Genomic DNA, 18,248 nt, shown 5'->3' with positions numbered 1-18,248 from the left:
AGCTCTTTGAACCACCATTGAAGATATATACAACTTAAACTTCTAACTACCTACTCTAACTTCCAAACTCATTAGCTTCCTAAAATCAAATCTCTCCTTCCTGGGATTCCTATTCCGAGTAAAAGAAGCATCACTGTCATTGATCCTGTGATTCAACATCTTTCTCATTTTTAACAGATCACTAATGTCAAGTCTGGATCTACCTATAAATCCTCTCCTCCCACTCTCCCAACTCCTTCCCTGGCTTTGCTCCACACTCCCTGTTATTAACCTACGTGGCCAAGTCCAACCTCTCGCCAGAAACATGATACATACAGTCAAAGCAATCCCACACAATGATGCCATTTCTCTGCGGGCTTACCTTTGCTGCCGCAAACTTTGTTCCACCTTTTCCTTATCTGTTGAAAATCTAAACATCCATCAAGTTCTGCACAATTTCACCCTCCTACAATTAACTGACCCTTATAAATACTCCCAAGTGCTCTACTCACTCTTCTCATAGGACTGATAAGTTTGCCGTGTATCAAACTCAACTGTGTATGACTTGAGGGCCAAGCTTACATCTTATTTACCTTAAGAATGAAGAACAGATGTTTAATATATATTGACAATTAAAATGCACTGAACTCTCCATCTGGTGAGCTGTTTTCTAACTCAATCTTTTACCAATGAGTCCAAATGCCCCAGTAACAACTGGAGATCTCTGATGGAATTCAGATTTTTAAGAAATTTCCATTATAATGGAAACTCGTCAGTAATTAAGTAATGGCCAATAATTCATTTACCCAGGTAATTATTAATAAATACAAATATTAGAGTCTTATTTGAGAGACATGTTAAAATACTCAGCATCACTCATCTTTAAACATTTGACAGGTTTTGATTAAATACCTGAACTACAAAATTCTCTCCCAGCATCACCAGCAAGTACTAGCAGGTGGGGAGGAAGATGACTTGGGATGGGGTTGCTCTGAAGGCCAGGCTGATGTAGCTGCATTTCTAAAGTTAAAACCCAGAGAAACATTATAAAGTTAAAGAATGTTAGGTTCTCAGTAGAGCTGAAATCCACTTATTTAAATGCAATGTGTCAAAAATATTTAAAAGGCACCACAGAGGAAGGAAAGGACCTGGGTTTAAGACGAAATCCTTGAAAGGACATGGTTGTTCACAACTGTAATCCATCACCTAGAACAATGTCTGATGGAGAAGGTGCTTAGTACTTAAAGACAAAAAGTCGGAAATGTCCGTTAAAAGAAAAGCCCAGTCTTTAAAACACCCACATTATTCAAAGAAAAACAGGAGGTATTTCAAGGGTCTATAGTCAAAAACTTAGAACAGGGCAAAGAATTTAATCCCTTTCTGACCTTAAAGCTCTGATGGAAAGCCGCAGGTCAGTATTTTGCATCCCACTGCCTGTTACGAACACTATCAACACACCTTCTTAAGTAATTTGAGTGCACAGGAAAGCAGTGATCGCACACATCGCACTTTAAGAAGTGTACCACTCCACAATTCCCCTCTATTATGTGACGTGGTCGTTGTAATCATTGCGTAGAAGTGGGTTCGTTTCCTTGATAATCTTAAAGTATGTATATTTAGCTAAATGTGATGCAATTGAGGAGAATTAAAGTTATTAGTTGGGAACCATTACAGTAAATCTCTGGATCACCGGAGTTTACAAAAGCAGGATCCAAGCTATTTGACACTATTGGCCAAAGACACTTAGATTCCAACTTGGCAGAAGGCTGAAAATTATCCAGAGAAGTAGGCAGGACACCTTAGCAGAATGAAGGAAAGCTTTCTTCATACCAGGGATCAATTTCAGCCTGACAAGTCAGTGACCCCTATACCAACAGGAGCTACCAACTACACATATGAGCTCAAGTGCTTGTAAGGACTGAGTCCCAAACCTTCCTGTGATGACACATCAGACCACTGGCAACCAGGAGATGTTTTCCCTGGTCTTGTCACTCTCCTGGCTTCAGGTACTTCATTCAGGTACGCTACGGCATCCCCTTTTCTTTTGGGGGTCAGGGAGAAGCAAAGACGTGACACAACCTCATAACACCTGAATGTTTTGAACACATCTTTCTTACTGTTCCAGCCCAACCTCAAGAGCTGTCAGCAGTCTTTAAATGCCTCAAGTCTGAGGGAGAAAATAAGCAAAGGACTTTAAGGGACAAATTAAACAACTGTAATACACAGACAGCCTACAAGAGTTCATTCTAACATCATGGTGATCACAGAGGATCAGAGAAAGTGAATTCCATATTTGTTTTTATTCACATATGGAGTCAAGTGGTATACAGCTGATAGAACCCACAATCACAGGCTCCTCGGAAAGCTGCAAGAATGTTCCTGACCTACAGCTACAAATCCCAAAATTTACTTCTTGCATCACTAATTTCTGGCGGTGATCCCCTACCTACCACAACATTACATAGCCACTTAATGAGACCAAGTTTTGGCCATCACACACTATAATGGGAATAATTTGCTATTAATGAGAGCTGTTCTGTGTGCATTAAACACCTTGTCTCATTTAGAATTCACAACTCTATTAGGTGGGTGCAGATTTACATACATTAAATAACCTGCCCAAGGTCACATAACTAGGCTTCAGATCAGTCTGTCTCTAAGTTCTCAATTACCCACTATGCACAATAACATTTCAAATACACGTATAAGAAGAGAATATAGCCCAAAACATTTAAATTAAAATGAAAACGTGTTCACTGCATTAACGTTTAAAAAAAAGAAAAACCCTACACACTCCAACAAGTTTTGGTACTCTTGCCAAAATAAAAAAAAAATTTTAAAAAGCAAATAGATTCCAACTAGTCTATACTTTCATTTATATTTAGAATATGAGCTGGGCATGAGTATGTAATGAATATATATGTGTGTGTCTCTCTGTGTGTATAACACCCACATTATTCAAAAGCTCCCAAAAATGTGAAAAGTTTGTTCCAATCCTTCTTTATTTTGTCTACTTTAAGAATCCTTTGCAATATGCTTATGTAAATACTGATTTTAGCTGCTGTTCTCATTTCTCAAATCTTCAGCTTATAAATGAATTGGAAAAGTAACAGACCTAAGCAGACATCTTTGGAACACAAAACCAAAGAGACATAAACAAATACAACTAAATCAAAAACAAAGGATTCTTCTTTAAATTCTCTAACATCACTACTGATAAATGGAAAGAACTGAAAGAAAGTAGAATGTACTGGCTGTGGACAGGGGTGTACACAGGCATACGTGAGTGAGTGAGTGTGTGTGTGTGTGTGTGTGTGTGTGTGTGTGTGTGTACTTGGGTGGGTGTCTATTTTATTAGCACACAAATGATCAGCATTTTACCCTAGTTCACTAAAAGCTCTTTAAGAGCATAAACTCTAAATGAAAGGAAATGGTGACGTTAGACTAATGTTGGAGCAAGGGAGAGTATTTAAGAAAACAGTTCCAGGTCGTTAAACCCAATAGGGCGAGTGCCTTCAGTTTTCCTACACCAGAGTTCACACTATGGTTCAACTGCATTAATAACGCAGTAACTCTGCAGGTGAAGTGCCTCCATCCACACTTCAGAGAGATGCTGAAAAGAAGTAAGGATAGAGTCCACGTATCACCATTCCACTTACCTGATGCTGAGCCTTCATTACGGACATAAGTAAAGCTAATATGACATCACAGATCATAAAGCAAAGTACAAAGACCATGTTGACACAACACTCTTACAAGTTGTGAATATACTATTTCCACTTAGAAGCATGAAACTCACCAATGCTGATGTTAGTAGCTGAAATCAAGTGTTACATGTGATACTGTTGGCATGAAAATTGAAACATAAGACACTTTTTGATGAGAACTTGGCAAAAATATCAATAGATTTTGCACTTTGGTAACAGAAAAAACCCATTATTGGAAACACACTCTCAGTAGAGCATTTTTGTCATAGTTCAGAGCTGACCATGCATATGGTACATATCTTTTCCGTGTAAGCTAATATTACTACTGATTTTTTTTTTATGTAAGCAAAGTAACGCTAAGAGCAATTTTACCAAAGGACAAACTTTTATACTCCTCCAACACTGTGTGAATATAAAAATCATTTTAGATTAGTAACTGCAGACTCTTTCCTCATAAGAATGTATTATTAAAGAATAAAAAAGAAACACTCCTGGAATTAGAAAAATTAGTGGCAAAAAGCATAATAAAATTTTTGATGTTTCTACAGATGACTTTCTTCTTTCAGGGTTATCATATTGGCAATAAAAAAAAAATACTAGAATGTTCAGTCTCGAAGTGATCAAGGGCTAAGTTAGTGGTTTGGGCCTTGTTCTACTGAAGAAAGCCAAGAAGGATAATTTAGCTTTTGGACAGAGAACAGACACTGGCAGTCTCCAGATTTTACTTCCAGCATCTCAACCCACATCCAGCCTGGTGTGAAGACATGGCAGATGGACTACTTCTGTTATTTCGACTGCTTCAGCATCCTGCGTGTTTCTGTAAGCATGAATATTCAGCCACAATAAGGAGCAAGGATGAGCGTGCTGACTGTATTAAGCAGGTACCGAAAAATCTTTATCCTCATCCTTTTCCTCCTCATTATCATAGATTAAGATAAAAAAAAATCAACATTTAGAATATGCTACTTCTGCCAAGCTTGGAAAAGACTTATCATTCAACGAAATGATGCTGGTTTTCATATATTTAATGTAAATGTATGAAGAGAAATGTGTGGGCAGAAGAAAACCAGCGTAATTAGCATTTTAGAGGAAAGAAATTTAAAGGCAACTAAACTGAATCAGTAATTATTTTCCACTTTGTTTTATTTTCATGATTTCATTATTTTCTCAGAAAATGCTGAGCAGGCATTAGCGTATCAGTGTTCATCACTCAGAACACAGATCAGATTCCTTTAAATACCACATTGAACCTCCACACGAGCATGTTTTCCTGTTGTGTAAATAATGCCTATTTGTAACTCTCTTTCATTTAGATCTTGAAAAAGATTATTGAATCTAGAAAGGGTGATTTTGCTATAAACAAAAGAAATGAAGTGACAATTTCTCTATGAGAAAATTATCTATGAGATAATCCCTGAGGTATGACACCATCCCCACGCCTCTCGAAGGACAAAGAAATGTCTAGAAATAAAAATAATACACTTGTATTTGCTAAAACAAGGAGTTCCATGATTGTTTCAAGGAAATCTAAAGGCCATGTACCCAGACTGTAAGGGAAAACATCCATTAAAACACCACCTCTCAACAAAAGTTTTTTTTTTTTTTAAGGCAATTCACTGTATATGTAGAAAGTTCTTTAAGGGATCTTAAAAGTGAATAAGACCTCAATACATAATCTGAATTCCATCCTTCACATGACACTTGTCACTAAAAAAACAATTATGTAGGAAAGGTGGCGTGAGCCAGTCAGGTTTCCTTTGCGGCTGCCAGGGAAGGAGGAAGTACCCTAGGAATGACACCTACATCTCAGACTGACCTAGGGCCCAATTGCTTAAAAATAAAATAATCCTAATGAAAGGATGGGCATCAGTCTGCTCTTTAGGACTGGCAGGGGATTTCTCAGATTTTTTTTCACATCCTAATGAGCGAACATTCTAGAAGTAAATCAAGGCCAACGCAAGGCATACATGTGGAAGTTGAGATAAACTTACGAAGTAGCCTGTTCCCAAGCTGGAAGGAGCTGAACTCTGCAATAAAGCATAAAGACAAAGTGGAAAATCAGCAATGGTTTTTAACACGTTCCAATCCACACAGCTCATTACCAGCCCTTTGCGAGTTTTTCATCGCTACATCACATCACTAGCGTATGCTGCCCCTTGTCATCTGCTACTGATACAAACACCGTGTTGGCTTAATTTTCCCCTTTACATCTCTCAACAACTCAGAGATGCTAACGTGCTATTTACTGAATTCCAAGCTTCTGCGGTGGACGTAATTGCCAATTTATTTGACAGGCAGCTGGGTAATGAATTAATGATGGCATTTCGCCCTGCACTGAGACTAAACAGACACGCATCAGCCTGCCTCCCTGACTTGCTGACATTCAATGCCCTGGTCTCAAGCTACTCAGTTTTGTGGCCGCAAAGGGGCAGGCAAGAGGAAAAAGCCCAGACTGACTTGAAAATAAAAGCCCAGTGGGTTTGGATGACTTTTCCAGTGTATGACCTACTTGCCAGTTTATTCCCTAAAGGCACCAGTTAGTACACACAGAGTGCTTTTCAAAAATGAGACATTTTGTAAACATAATTAGTAGAATAAAATGCAAAGAATGTGTGGGTAAAGGGAAGCAGTGAAAAGCACCATTTTTCCGAAGGTTTTAGTCACAAGAATTATCAATTTAGGCTTCCACAGTTCTGACACTCAGAAAACTAAAAAAATAAATAAATAAAAAATGATTCTGAAAGGTTTGCACTTCTTTAGGCAAAGAGGCCAAAAAGAGAACTCGGTTTTTGTTTTAAACTTATCTATGATCCATGCTTGTTTGCATTTCTGTCTCTTCTTTTCTCAAAACCTCTCATTACAAATTTTTTAAATTTTTGTCTGTTCATGAACAAGAAAGGCCCCAAATAAGCTTGAAACAAAAAGATTGCTAGTGCGGGGGTGGTCTCTTGGTCTCAGCTTGGTGTCCTTGCACCAGCAAGGCCTTCTCCCTGACTAGCCTGGGTCAGGTGCTTCACCTTCCCCGGGCTGGGCTGACTTCTACCCCCAAGGAGCGTTACTCAGCTCACCTCTAGCTCTTCCACCCAAATGTCCTTTCCCTGCTTTGCATACTACAGATAGCAGGGACCATACAGTTAAGTCATCACTGCTTGCTCAGTGCTCAGCACGATGCTTTGCACACAGGATGCATGTAACAAGTATTTGTTCAATTAATGTATAAATATATGAGACACTGGATTGCATGGGGGGGGGAAGATTAGGTGAATTTAGCATCTCCAAAAATACAGTAGATGTGAATCTTCTTGATTTTAAACTGTTTCCTGAGAAGGAAATACAGTGCTGTAAGTATCAACAGCATCCACATCAAAGAAGAATAGAATGCTCTGGGGCATTCCTAAATGCACTTCCCAAAGCACAACTTCCTTCACCTAGGTGTTTCAGACAGGCTCAGGGGAATAAAGGACAACAGATGTGTGATCTTGCACACTGGACTTGGTTTAAAAAAATCTTGCTGCATTCTTGATCCCATAAATGGTATGTAGGGAGAGCCACAGTAGCCATGGAGACAGCTTCTCATTGCAGTGATTAGCCATGTGACAGCATCACCTGTTTTCGATACCCATAGCCCTCCATGGAACAGAGGAAGGCAAAAGCCAACTTAGGTCTCCACCACCCTGGAGTCATGCCCCTGGGAGGTAAACTCATTTTAGGATGAATTACTCAGAAAGAACATGGGACTTGTTTCTTTCAGGTTTTTTATTTCCCCCTCCTTCCTGCAAATGTATTTTATCCAGAAGCAGAAGTACCCCTCCAAGCCCACCTCCCCACCCCCACATACATATCATCTTATTGTATACCAAAGAAAATTACATCCTTCAGGTCTCGGAAAGCATTGTTATACTCATTTTGCATATATATTGTACATTACTCAGGGAGCTGGGTGGAAAAGAGGGCTTTGTTGTGCATATTTGTTCTGGCTATTGTTTATGCAGGTCTGACTGAATGAGGGAACAGTGGGTATCATTTCAATTTCTGATGTCAACATCAAATTACTTATTTAATTTCATGCCTGGCGAAGCATTGTATAGCTACACGCAGAATCATTTCACTTCATTTGTTATGCTGTGTTTTCGTGGCGATTGGCTTGCCTTCCAACTGACAGCTTTAATTACGACATGAATTTGATTGCACTGCCGAGGAATTAACATAATGCAACAAAGCATTTAAGCACCCTGCCTTATAACACCCCCCCCCACGCACACACACAAACACAGACAGACACATGAAAGAACACAGACACTATATCCTCACGTACATTAGAGGTCCATTAGCGTTTCAGTACCTGCTAGAAAGCATAGAGAACCTTATGGTCGGAGGCTACCCACATTTGTCAAACCACTGTACTCGCTTCTTTTTCTAAAGAGGAAAAAGTTGGGGGCATTAAGCTGTGATTTCTGGACCTGGCAAAAAAACTCTGTAAAGAAATCCTCCTAATCTACTTTGCCAAACATCCATAGCATTGACATTTCTTCCCTTCTTATTCTCTTAGCTACCATATTTTTCTTGGCTAATTGCCAGCTCCCTTCAATCACCACTGGAAAATCTGAACAGAAATTACATCTCTGAAAGAGGTACCACCTCGTCCATTTCTTCAACCTCAAGGGTGTGACTATGGCCTTGTATTCACTGGGACACTATGCCTGGTCACCAACAAGACTTCCACTATCAGGTACAGATAACAGAAGTTCTGAGACTAGCCACAGGACAGGAGTCAGGGTTTCACTGATAGCCCCTGACACACATCACATCCCTTAGACCTTGCTAGCCAGAAGGCCCAGAAGAGTCTCGATCATAAATGCCTAATCTAAGTTTGTCTCTAATACAGATGCAAATATTTGATAGCATTAATCTTTCTTCCAAGTCAGAAATTCTTTGAATACCGGAAGCCATGGGCAAAAACAGATTATGCTACATAAATGGAATAAATGTCTAGAAATAGCTTTTCTATTGTTTGAAAGGTGTTACGTTAGCTATTAAATTACAGATGTGGATTTAGAGATTGGCACCAATATCTCACATGGGAAAGAGACAGACACCAAGAAGTAAAAAGGCCTGGGAAGAAGTGGTGATGCCCTGACCACTGAACCATTTGATGGAATCAAGTTCATTTCAACTTTCTGCGTTGCCCCCAGTCAATATCTAATGAGGAGGGGTCCTCCTGGTTTCTTTCTTTTCTTTCTTTCTTTTTTTTTTTTCCTGTAGAAAGAAGGCAGACTCTGTCCAAACTATATAGCAGAAATTGCCATAGAATCTAGAAAAGATGAGGAGTTAAAATGAGGCTTGAAAAACTAGAGATGTTTTAAAAAGAATGCAACAAATAAAAGTGTCCTTGGATTCAAAAGCGTTTGAAATAATACTTACACCCATATTTAGGCAAATACTTCTGTTGAATAATGAAAAAGGCTTTATTCTTATTTTTTCAAATGGCAGAGATGCCAATTCACTCATATTTTCAATGCACGAGGTAGAAACGAGAGGTAGAGAGAAAACAGAGCAAGAGAAAGTGCTTAGCAGTAAGAAGACAAGGATAGGAGGAAAAGCCAGCCTGCTGGCTATCTGATATGCGATTTCGGGGCTCATTATAAGCCATCTATCTCCTGTTTCACATGGTCTTTTCATTCTGCTGGGTTCTCTCTCTCTTTTTTTTTTTAGGTTTGACCACTGCTCCAGCAATCTCTGCAAATTACCCACCTCGATCTCATTATGTTGCAAAGGAGGGCTTTCTTACAAACACTCTGCCTCAATCACCAAGCTACATGGGCTGCAGGAATAGTAATGGGATGCATGGTTGAAAGACATTTTCCAGGAGGTAGAACATTGCTGCTGACATTCAAGTGTGCAAGTGGATATTCATTAAACGCTCATTCTACTCTTCCTCACTGCTCCCTACCTGACTTTCTTTCCATCTCTGTCACTAAGCTATCATTGAAGCTACTCATTAAACTCATGAAGTTAGCATTTCTGTTTTAACAGCTTACCTACAACAAGGGATTTCAAAATTGATTATCCATCTAAAATAGATGTGCTCCCTCCATTAGACATGTACACACAGAGGCCATGGCTACTATTACAGCTCTCTGAGTATGGGATGGATGTGTACTCCAACCCCAAGAGGAGGATACATGCTCTGACCCTAGGGCTAATTTATTTATTTTTTTATTTATTTATTTATTTTTAAGATTTTATTTATTTATTCGACAGAGATAGAGACAGCCAGCGAGACAGGGAACACAGCAGGGGAAGTGGGAGAGGAAGAAGCAGGCTCCTAGCAGAGGAGCCTGATGTGGGACTCGATCCCATAACGCCGGGATCACGCCCTGAGCCGAAGGCAGACGCTTAACCGCTGTGCCACCCAGGCGCCCCCCTAGGGCTAATTTAAATAGAATATTTAAAAATTCTTCCACAACACCAATTGTGTCTGACATCCTTGCCTACCCACCTTCCTGTTAGGCTTTTCTCTCTTGGGAGTAAAAAGCACAGATCATGCCAAGAATCACATGGCCAAGTACGCTTCTAGTAAAGGTCACAAAGCAAGCTCATTCATGCATTTTCTGTAGCATTTTAAAAAACAATGACAAGTTTAAAAACTTGAAATCTTAATCCTAGGAAATGTGCCTTGGAGATAGGATTACTAATAGCTAGTGAAGACACAAAATATATTTGAGTGGGAATTACTACTGGGGGGGGTTCAAGTAAAAACAGGCCAACAATCAAAAACCGAAATACCATATGATCAATTCCACTACCCTTATTTACCCGAAGAAAATGAAAACACTAATTTGAAGATATATGTGTGTGTGTGTGTGTGTGTGTGTGTGTGTGTATACACCCCCGTGTTCACTGCAGCATTATTTATAACAGCCAAGATATGGGAGCAACCCAAGCCCATCCACAGATGACTGGATAAAGAAAATGTGGTATATTTTTAATGGAATATTATTCAGCCATAAAAAAGAACTAAATTTTGCCATTTGTGACAACATGGATAAACCTAAAAGTATTATGTTAAATGAAATTAGTCCGAGAAAGACAAATACCATATGATTTCATTTAGGTGGAATCTTAAAAAAAAAGAAAAGAAAAAGAAGAAAGAACGAACGAACGAACAAGAAAACAGATTCTTAAATATGGAGAATAAACTGGTGGTTGTCAGAGGAACGGTGGGTGGGGGCAGAACAGATAGAGGGGATGGAGATGTAAAACCTTCCAGTTATTAAATAAGTAAGTCGTGGAGATGAAAAGTACAGCATGGGGAATAGAGTCAATAATACTGTAATAATGTTGTATGGTGACAGATGGTGACACTACTACGGTAAGGACTGCGTGATGTACAGAATCATGAAATCAATATGTTGTGCCTCAGAAAACAATATAACACTGTACATTAACTATACTTCAAAAAAATTCTACAGGTTAAAAAAAGAAACAGACAATAAATAATAAAATTAGCTTTTCAACTGAGAATGTTTATAATCTCATACCACAAAAGTTAAAAGAAAATAGTGGAAATTGTAGGGAATATGAAGGTGATATTTAGGGAAAGGATTTGTTTTTCTTTTTTGTCATCATTCTTGTTAGTGATTGTTTTTGGTGTTTAATAAGTTGTAGATGTGATTAAAAAAAAAAAAAAGAGGAGGCAACAGCATGAAGAAAGCATCGGGTATGGAAATGGACCCTTCCAACTTCAATTTTCAACCCTCTGTTCCAACCCATTTCACGTGGTCACCGGCTTTCATCTATACTCAGTCCCTTCTGGCGTCTTTCCCTCACTGCATTCTTGCTCTTACCTTTATCTGTTGTTTAATATAAAGGGCAAATAAACATTTTAAAAATAATAACAACATTCTTTTTAACACCTTCCAGTGGCTTTAAAAAGAACATAAAGTGGGTTAAATAGCGTAATAGTGTCTCCCAAAATTCATATCCACCCGGAACCTCAGAATATGACTGTAAGAGTTAACTTCACGTGCCAACTCGACTAGGCCCCTGGGTACCCAAATATTCGGTCAAACATTATTCTGGGCATTACTGCAAGGGTGTTTTTGTAGGAGTTTAACATTTAAATTGACAGACCCTGTAAAGCATACTGTCCTCCCTAATGTGTCCAAGCTTCATCCAAACAGAACAAGAACAGAAGGAAAGAATGAATATCCTCAGTGTAAGAAGAATTCTTCTGTCTGACTGCATGCGGGTTGGGATGATTTTTTTTTTCTTCTTGCTTTCAGGCTTCAACTGAAACGTGGATTCTTCCTGGGTCTCAAGCCATCCAGCCTTTGGACTGGGACTGTACCATCAGTTCTCTTGCTGATCAGGCCTTTGGACTCAGACTGGAACTAAACACTGACTCTCCTGGGTTTCCAGCTTGCTGACTACAGATCTTGAGACCCATCAGCGTCCACAATTGTATGTGACTATACACACTGTTGGTTCTGTTTCTCTTGAGAACCATGACTGATAGGACGGGCTTATCTGATACATGTGCTGCAGAAGCGAGCACTACCATGACCTTAAGGAAAGAGGGTCTTTGCAGATGTGATTAAGGTGAGGTCCTACTAAATTAAGGTGGTTCCTAAATCCAATGACTACTGTACTTCAAGAAGAGAGGACCACACAAAGCGACCACTGAGCAGAAGACCGGGTGAAGACAGAGGCAGATACTGGAGTGACATAATTTAAGGCAAGGAAGGCCAGATGCCACCAGAAGCTAGGTGAGGAATGGAAGGATTCTTCCTAGAGCTTTCAGAGGGATCATGGCCCTGTTCACACCCTTAATGCTGGAATTATAACCTCAAAACCTAAGAGGTAATAAATTTCCACTATTTTAAGCTACCAGAAGACTACTGCCATGCCTAGCCTCCTTACCGTGCACTAGAAGGTATTATGTCATCGGCCCCTGTGCTCAGTCACTGGAGTCCAGCCGCACTGGCCTGTTTTCCTTCCCTCAAACACGACATGCTTGCTCCTGACTCAGGCTCTTGAGCTGGTTGCTCCCGATATACAGTACATTCTTCCCACAGGTCCTCGCAGGGCTACCTCCTTTTCCTTATTCAGGCTTTGGTTCAAACGTCATCTGCACAAAGGCCTTATCCAATCACCCTGGCTCAAGTAGCAACACGTGCCCTTCCACCCCATCTCACTCTTCTGTTTACCCCATAAAATGTATTCTCCCAGAAATAGTTTTACTGTTTGCTCACAGGTCTGTTGTTTGCTCCCCTCAGTAGAATGGAAGCCTCATGAGGACGGAGACTTCATCTTGTTCACCAGTCACCCTCAAGGGCACAGAACTATACCTGACACATTTAAGGTACCTGATAAGGATTTCTGGGCAAACTGCTGACACGTCCAGGAAAACACGTAAATATATGGCTCCGGAATAGAAAAGGGCAGAAACAAACTGTCAGAGAAAAGGAAAATCTAACACAAATTTTAAAAAGACAAGAGAAGAAACAGAATGTCAAGAGTACTTCATAGGACTGGATTAGATCAGATCTTCTTAACTACAGGGAAACTCATGGATGGTGTGGCCCGTGGCTGTTTCTTCCTTATTTAATAGCAGCAAGTCAACGTGGGACAGAGTCAAATCTCTTTAAAGGTTGGCGGGGGGGCGGGGAGAAAGGAGGCTAAGACACACACTTGCATGAATGAATGATGGTATGGTGGGACCCACAACCTGGGGAGTTCCAGGGTATCTCAAAAAGATGCAGAAAAAAATGCCTCAACTATGATATCAAATGGTGTACATGGCTTCAGAACAATCAGATTGGAGAACCGTTTAGCACAACACTTACTACAATTCAATCCCTTTTCACGAATTTCTGAAATGTTTCAATGCCTTCAAAGTCTTAAGCCCTTAAAAAAGTATTAAATCTTTTTCTCCCTTCTCATAACCAAAAACCTGACCCCAAAACCGTTCATGGAGAAATGAGCGATATCCATATACTCAGTTCAATAAAACATTAAAGAAGTTTACTTCCACAGGATGGTGGGAAGTATTTACTAGAGAAAGTGACATTGGGGGTAGCAGAAGGAAAAGAGAAAGAAAAAAAAAAAGGATTCCAAAAGAAAAAACAAAGGTAGGAAGATTTGAAAGTGCATACTATTTAAGAAAAAAAAACGGTGGATCAGAGGGACTAAGCATAAGGTACAAAGATGTCCGGAAGTAGAGGGAAGGAAGGATGAGGAGGGCTCTGCGGACAATTCTCAGGAGTGTGGACTCCGTCCAAAATACCTTAAACAAGAAAGTTGAATTGTGAGCTCGGATTCTTGGAAAAACAACACTCTGGAAGCACTGCAGAGCACAGTGTAAAGGAAACAGAGATGGGGCAAGATGACACGGTGAGAGGCCACAGGAATCCTACGTGTGACACGCGCTGAGGCATCTAACGTATCAGCAATGTCAAGGAGAATGTAATCTACCCAAATACCTCTTCACAAATACAGCCAGTAGATAAAGGAAAGCGACTAAGTAGACAGGATAGGTGAGACAGAGGAAGGAACAGAGCTTGACTCTGACGATACCTGCTCTGGGCTCCAACACCAGGGCAGGGAAGTAAGAGGGTGGACGGTTCAGGTTTGAGAAAAAGAGGCGAGGAGACTTGGGATAAGAGGATTTTATCTGAGAGGAAAAGTCATGTTTGTCATGATTGAGATAAGCAGGAATTGTCAAATTGACACTTAACAGGAATTCAAATTTAAAAGGGCAGAGAGGCTCCTAAGGGAAGTTTTAAATCTGAGGCAAAAGACAGGATAAACATTTTTGAGCACCATGGTCGTGACAAGAACCGTGTTATGTGATTCAAATACACTGCCAGGTGATCTTTAAAGGAGACCGACAAGGTAGGTGAAATTACCCCCATTTTACCAAAAAAGAAACCAAGACTTGGAAGTTCTTTGTTCAAGGTCATGCAGATAATAAATATCTAAACTGCTTTTTAAAACTCGGTGTGTTTGTAATGAATAACCTGGATCAGTTTGTAACTTGACGATTTTATTTACCAAATTTATAAGTTTAGCCCCCAAAGTCTGACAACTTCCTCAGTTACAAAATTCTCTGTAAGTCAGAAGCAATACTGTCCCCCTTGAATAACTCATCATGAATATTTATATACTCAATTATTCCCCTTAACTTTTTCCTTAGTGAATAATCTAAACAAGTTACTATGTCTCCTTGATGTGGACAATCTGAGAGTCCTTGCAGACAATTATTTCCTTCTGGCAATACAGTTTGGGAATACGTCATTTAGAAAATCCAAGCACATTTGGTTTTGAAGCTTTACCCATGAGTCAAATCCTCCAGCTACGCTGGAATTCTTTTTTCTTACTCTTTTTGCCTGTCCAATTCAAAATAACTAAGCTGGAATAATATAATATCTTCATTAGCTGCACTTGGGAGTAAGTCTCAATTGCCAAAGCTTCTAAAAATAACAAAAGTGAGTGGAAGACTTAGGAGAATTTTTATCTCAGCTACAAAACCAGCAGTGGGCATGATGGACTAACAGGGACCAAATACATTCTCCCACCTTAAGCAACAACAACAAAAAACCAGACAGATGTGTAAGAGAAGGGATTTTTAGAAACCAGGCAATCAGTTTCTGCAAGACAGTGATCTTAGAGACAAGGGGAGCAAATGAGATGACCCTGCAAATTGCCCCAGCTTACTGACTGGGCAGAGTTTTCATGCCACAGTAGGGCGACTGGGGGTGGCCCAGATGGAACCCAGAAGTACCCCTGAGTTGAGAAGACAGAGCTGATAACTGGAGGAAGCCAAGGCAGCTGGCATTTGAGAAGCAGAAGCTGGCAGAGAAGAGAGCTTCACAGAGACAGAATCATGAAAGCTGCTAAAGGCCTCCTCTGGTCTTCACCTGAAGCCACCTCGGCACATGTGATAGAGAAAAGTACCCGAGCAAGGGGAACACCCACTGCAGACGAGCAGGTACAACAATCCCCAGAGCCCACACAAGGCAGAAAATAGTTGGTATTGCCACCAGCTGGCGAGGTTTGGAAAAAATCATGTCATGCATCAGGAACTGGGCAGAGTGTTCAGTACTGGGGAAAAAATGAGCTTTGGCCTAAAGGCTGTTCTGGTTCCACCCAGGAAAGCATAAAAGCAAACCTCAGAAAAAAGCAAACTATTTCCAAATGACATAATTGCATCCCAGAATCAAGCTCAAGAAAATTTTTAGAAACCAAAAACTATCCAGCACCCAATAAAGAAAAATTTACAATGTTCGTCATCCCCCCAAAATTGTCAAGCATGCAAAGGAGACAGACAGAACAATCCACAAGGAGGAGAAAAACCAACCAACAGAGACAGACATGGAAATGATACAAATGACATGATTAGTAGACTGAGGGCTTTAGAACAGTTAATAACAACTATTTCCCATATGTTCAAGAAAGTTATGAAAGCACAAGTACGGTAAGGAGAGACATGGCAAAACCAGACAGAACAAAACCAGTAGCGCTCCTTCACTCCATCTCCTCATTCTCTGACGGGCATTAAGGAAATTAGTAACTAATTCCCTTTAAAGGAAAAGTAGGGCCATCTTTATTTTTTAAAATACTGGGTGGGTAGGTGTTGCCCTGTATCCAAAAAAAATAATTTTGTGGCTTGACTTGTCAAAGGCTTTCATCTCAGCAAATTTTGGATTGCAATCGGCCTGAGGTAAGAATTTGCAACCTCAGAACTGCTCATGCAAAGGAAATAAGTGGCTGGAGGCTCTGGAACATCTCACTAAATGCCAACTACTTCTTTTTTTTTCCTTCTTCTCCTTTTTATTTATTTTTTGTCATTTCTCCTTTCATATTTTGATACTGTTGTTGCAAAAGGTATGAATTTTAATAATACACAACATAAACTCAAAGTATTGCATAGACTGTCTTGACATAAGATTGGCAGGATTGTTACGCCCCCCCCTTTTTTTTTACATTATTCTCTTCTGGGGAGATTATATATATATATATATATATATATATATATATATATATATATATATATATATATATATGTGTGTGTGTGTGTGTGTGTGTGTGTGTGTGTGTGTGTGTGTGTGTGTATAACATAAGTTTGACATTTTAGCCATTTTTAAGTGTACCATTCAGGGGCATTAATTATATTCTCAGCACTATGGATGTAATTTTCCAAAACTATTTATCAACCTGAACAGAAACTTTCAAACCATTAATTAATTAATAACTCCCAATACCTCACATTCCCCCACTCCCATGACTGGTCCTGTAGCTCCTACTCTACTTTCTGTCTCTAGGAATTTGCATATTCTAGGCTCCTTATATAAGTGGAACCATACAATATTTGTCTTTTTTTTTTTTTTAAGATTTTATTTATTTATTTGACAGAGAGAGAGAGAGACAGCCAGCAAGAGAGGGAACACAAGCAGGGGGAGTGGGAGAGGAAGAAGCAGGCTCATAGCGGAGGAGCCTGATGTGGGGCTCGATCCCAGAACGCCGGGATCACGCCCTGAGCCGAAGGCAGATGCTTAACGACTGAGCCACCCAGGCGCCCCAATATTTGTCTTTTTTGACTAGCTTCTTTCACTTAGTATAATGCTTCCAAGGTTCATCTATGTTGTAACATGTATGAGAACTTATCCTTTTTATGACTAAATAATATTCCATTGTCCATATATGCCACTTCTTGTCTATCCATTCATCTATTGATGGACATGGTTGTTTCTACCTTTGGGTTAGTGTAAATAATGCTGCAACAAAAATTGGCGTAGAGATATCTCCCTAACTATTTTCAATTTTATTGGGTATATACCTAAAAGGAGAATTGGTGGGACACATTATAATTACATGTTTAGTTTTTTGAGACACTGCCAAGCTATTTTCCCAGTGCTGCACCATTTTCCATTCTCACCATCATGTACAAGGGTTTTAATTTCTCTATATTCCTGCCAACACTTATTCCTCTCCAATTTTTTATTATAACCATCCTGGTAGATGGAAAGGGGTATCTCATTATGGTTTTGATTTCCATTTCCCTAATGACTATGATGAGGAGACACTTTCACGTGCTTACTGGCCATTTGTATATCTTTTCTGCAAATGTCTATTCAAGTCCTTTGCCTACTTCTGAATATTAAAAACACTTACCAGTTCTACGATTTGTAAATATTTTCTCCCATTCTGTAGGGATCTTTTTTTTCACTTTCTTGATAATGCCCTTTGAGATACACAAATGCTTTCAATTTGGAGGATGTCCAATTTTCCTATCTTCTCTTTTGTTGCTAATGCTGTGAATCTAAGAATCCACTGCCAGATTCAAAATCAGGAAACTGACCCTGTTTGCTTCCCAGACTTTCATGATTTTAGTTCTTCTACTCAGGCCATTGATTTATTGTGAGTTAATTTGTGTACATGATGTGATACAGGGGTCCAAGTTCACTCACTTGCATAAGGAAATCCAGTTGTCCCAGCACCATCTGTTGAAGAGAGAATTCTTTCCCAACTGCATGGGCTTAACACGCTATCAAAAATCCG

The 18,248-nt window shown here is 39.6% G+C and overlaps 1 protein-coding gene across 5 annotated transcripts in view; it reads right to left on the bottom strand.

Annotated features, from left to right (window-relative positions):
* Nucleotides 1–18,248, bottom strand: part of AUTS2 (activator of transcription and developmental regulator AUTS2) — a 1,104,184-nt gene that overhangs the window by 588,725 nt on the left and 497,211 nt on the right. For all 5 annotated transcript variants that reach the window (XM_087868306.1, XM_045786143.2, XM_087868320.1 and 2 more), the window contains one exon: nt 5,678–5,713. In XM_087868306.1, the coding sequence (XP_087724432.1) occupies nt 5,678–5,713 (36 nt within the window). The remainder of the gene's footprint in view (nt 1–5,677; nt 5,714–18,248) is intronic.

Source organism: Ursus americanus, chromosome 2, assembly GCF_024610735.1.
Source record: "Ursus americanus isolate L20-20 chromosome 2, mUrsAme1.1.p, whole genome shotgun sequence".
Lineage (NCBI taxonomy): Eukaryota > Metazoa > Chordata > Mammalia > Carnivora > Ursidae > Ursus > Ursus americanus.
Note: the sequence above shows the minus strand (reverse complement) of the source record. Positions and strands in the feature narration are given on the sequence as shown.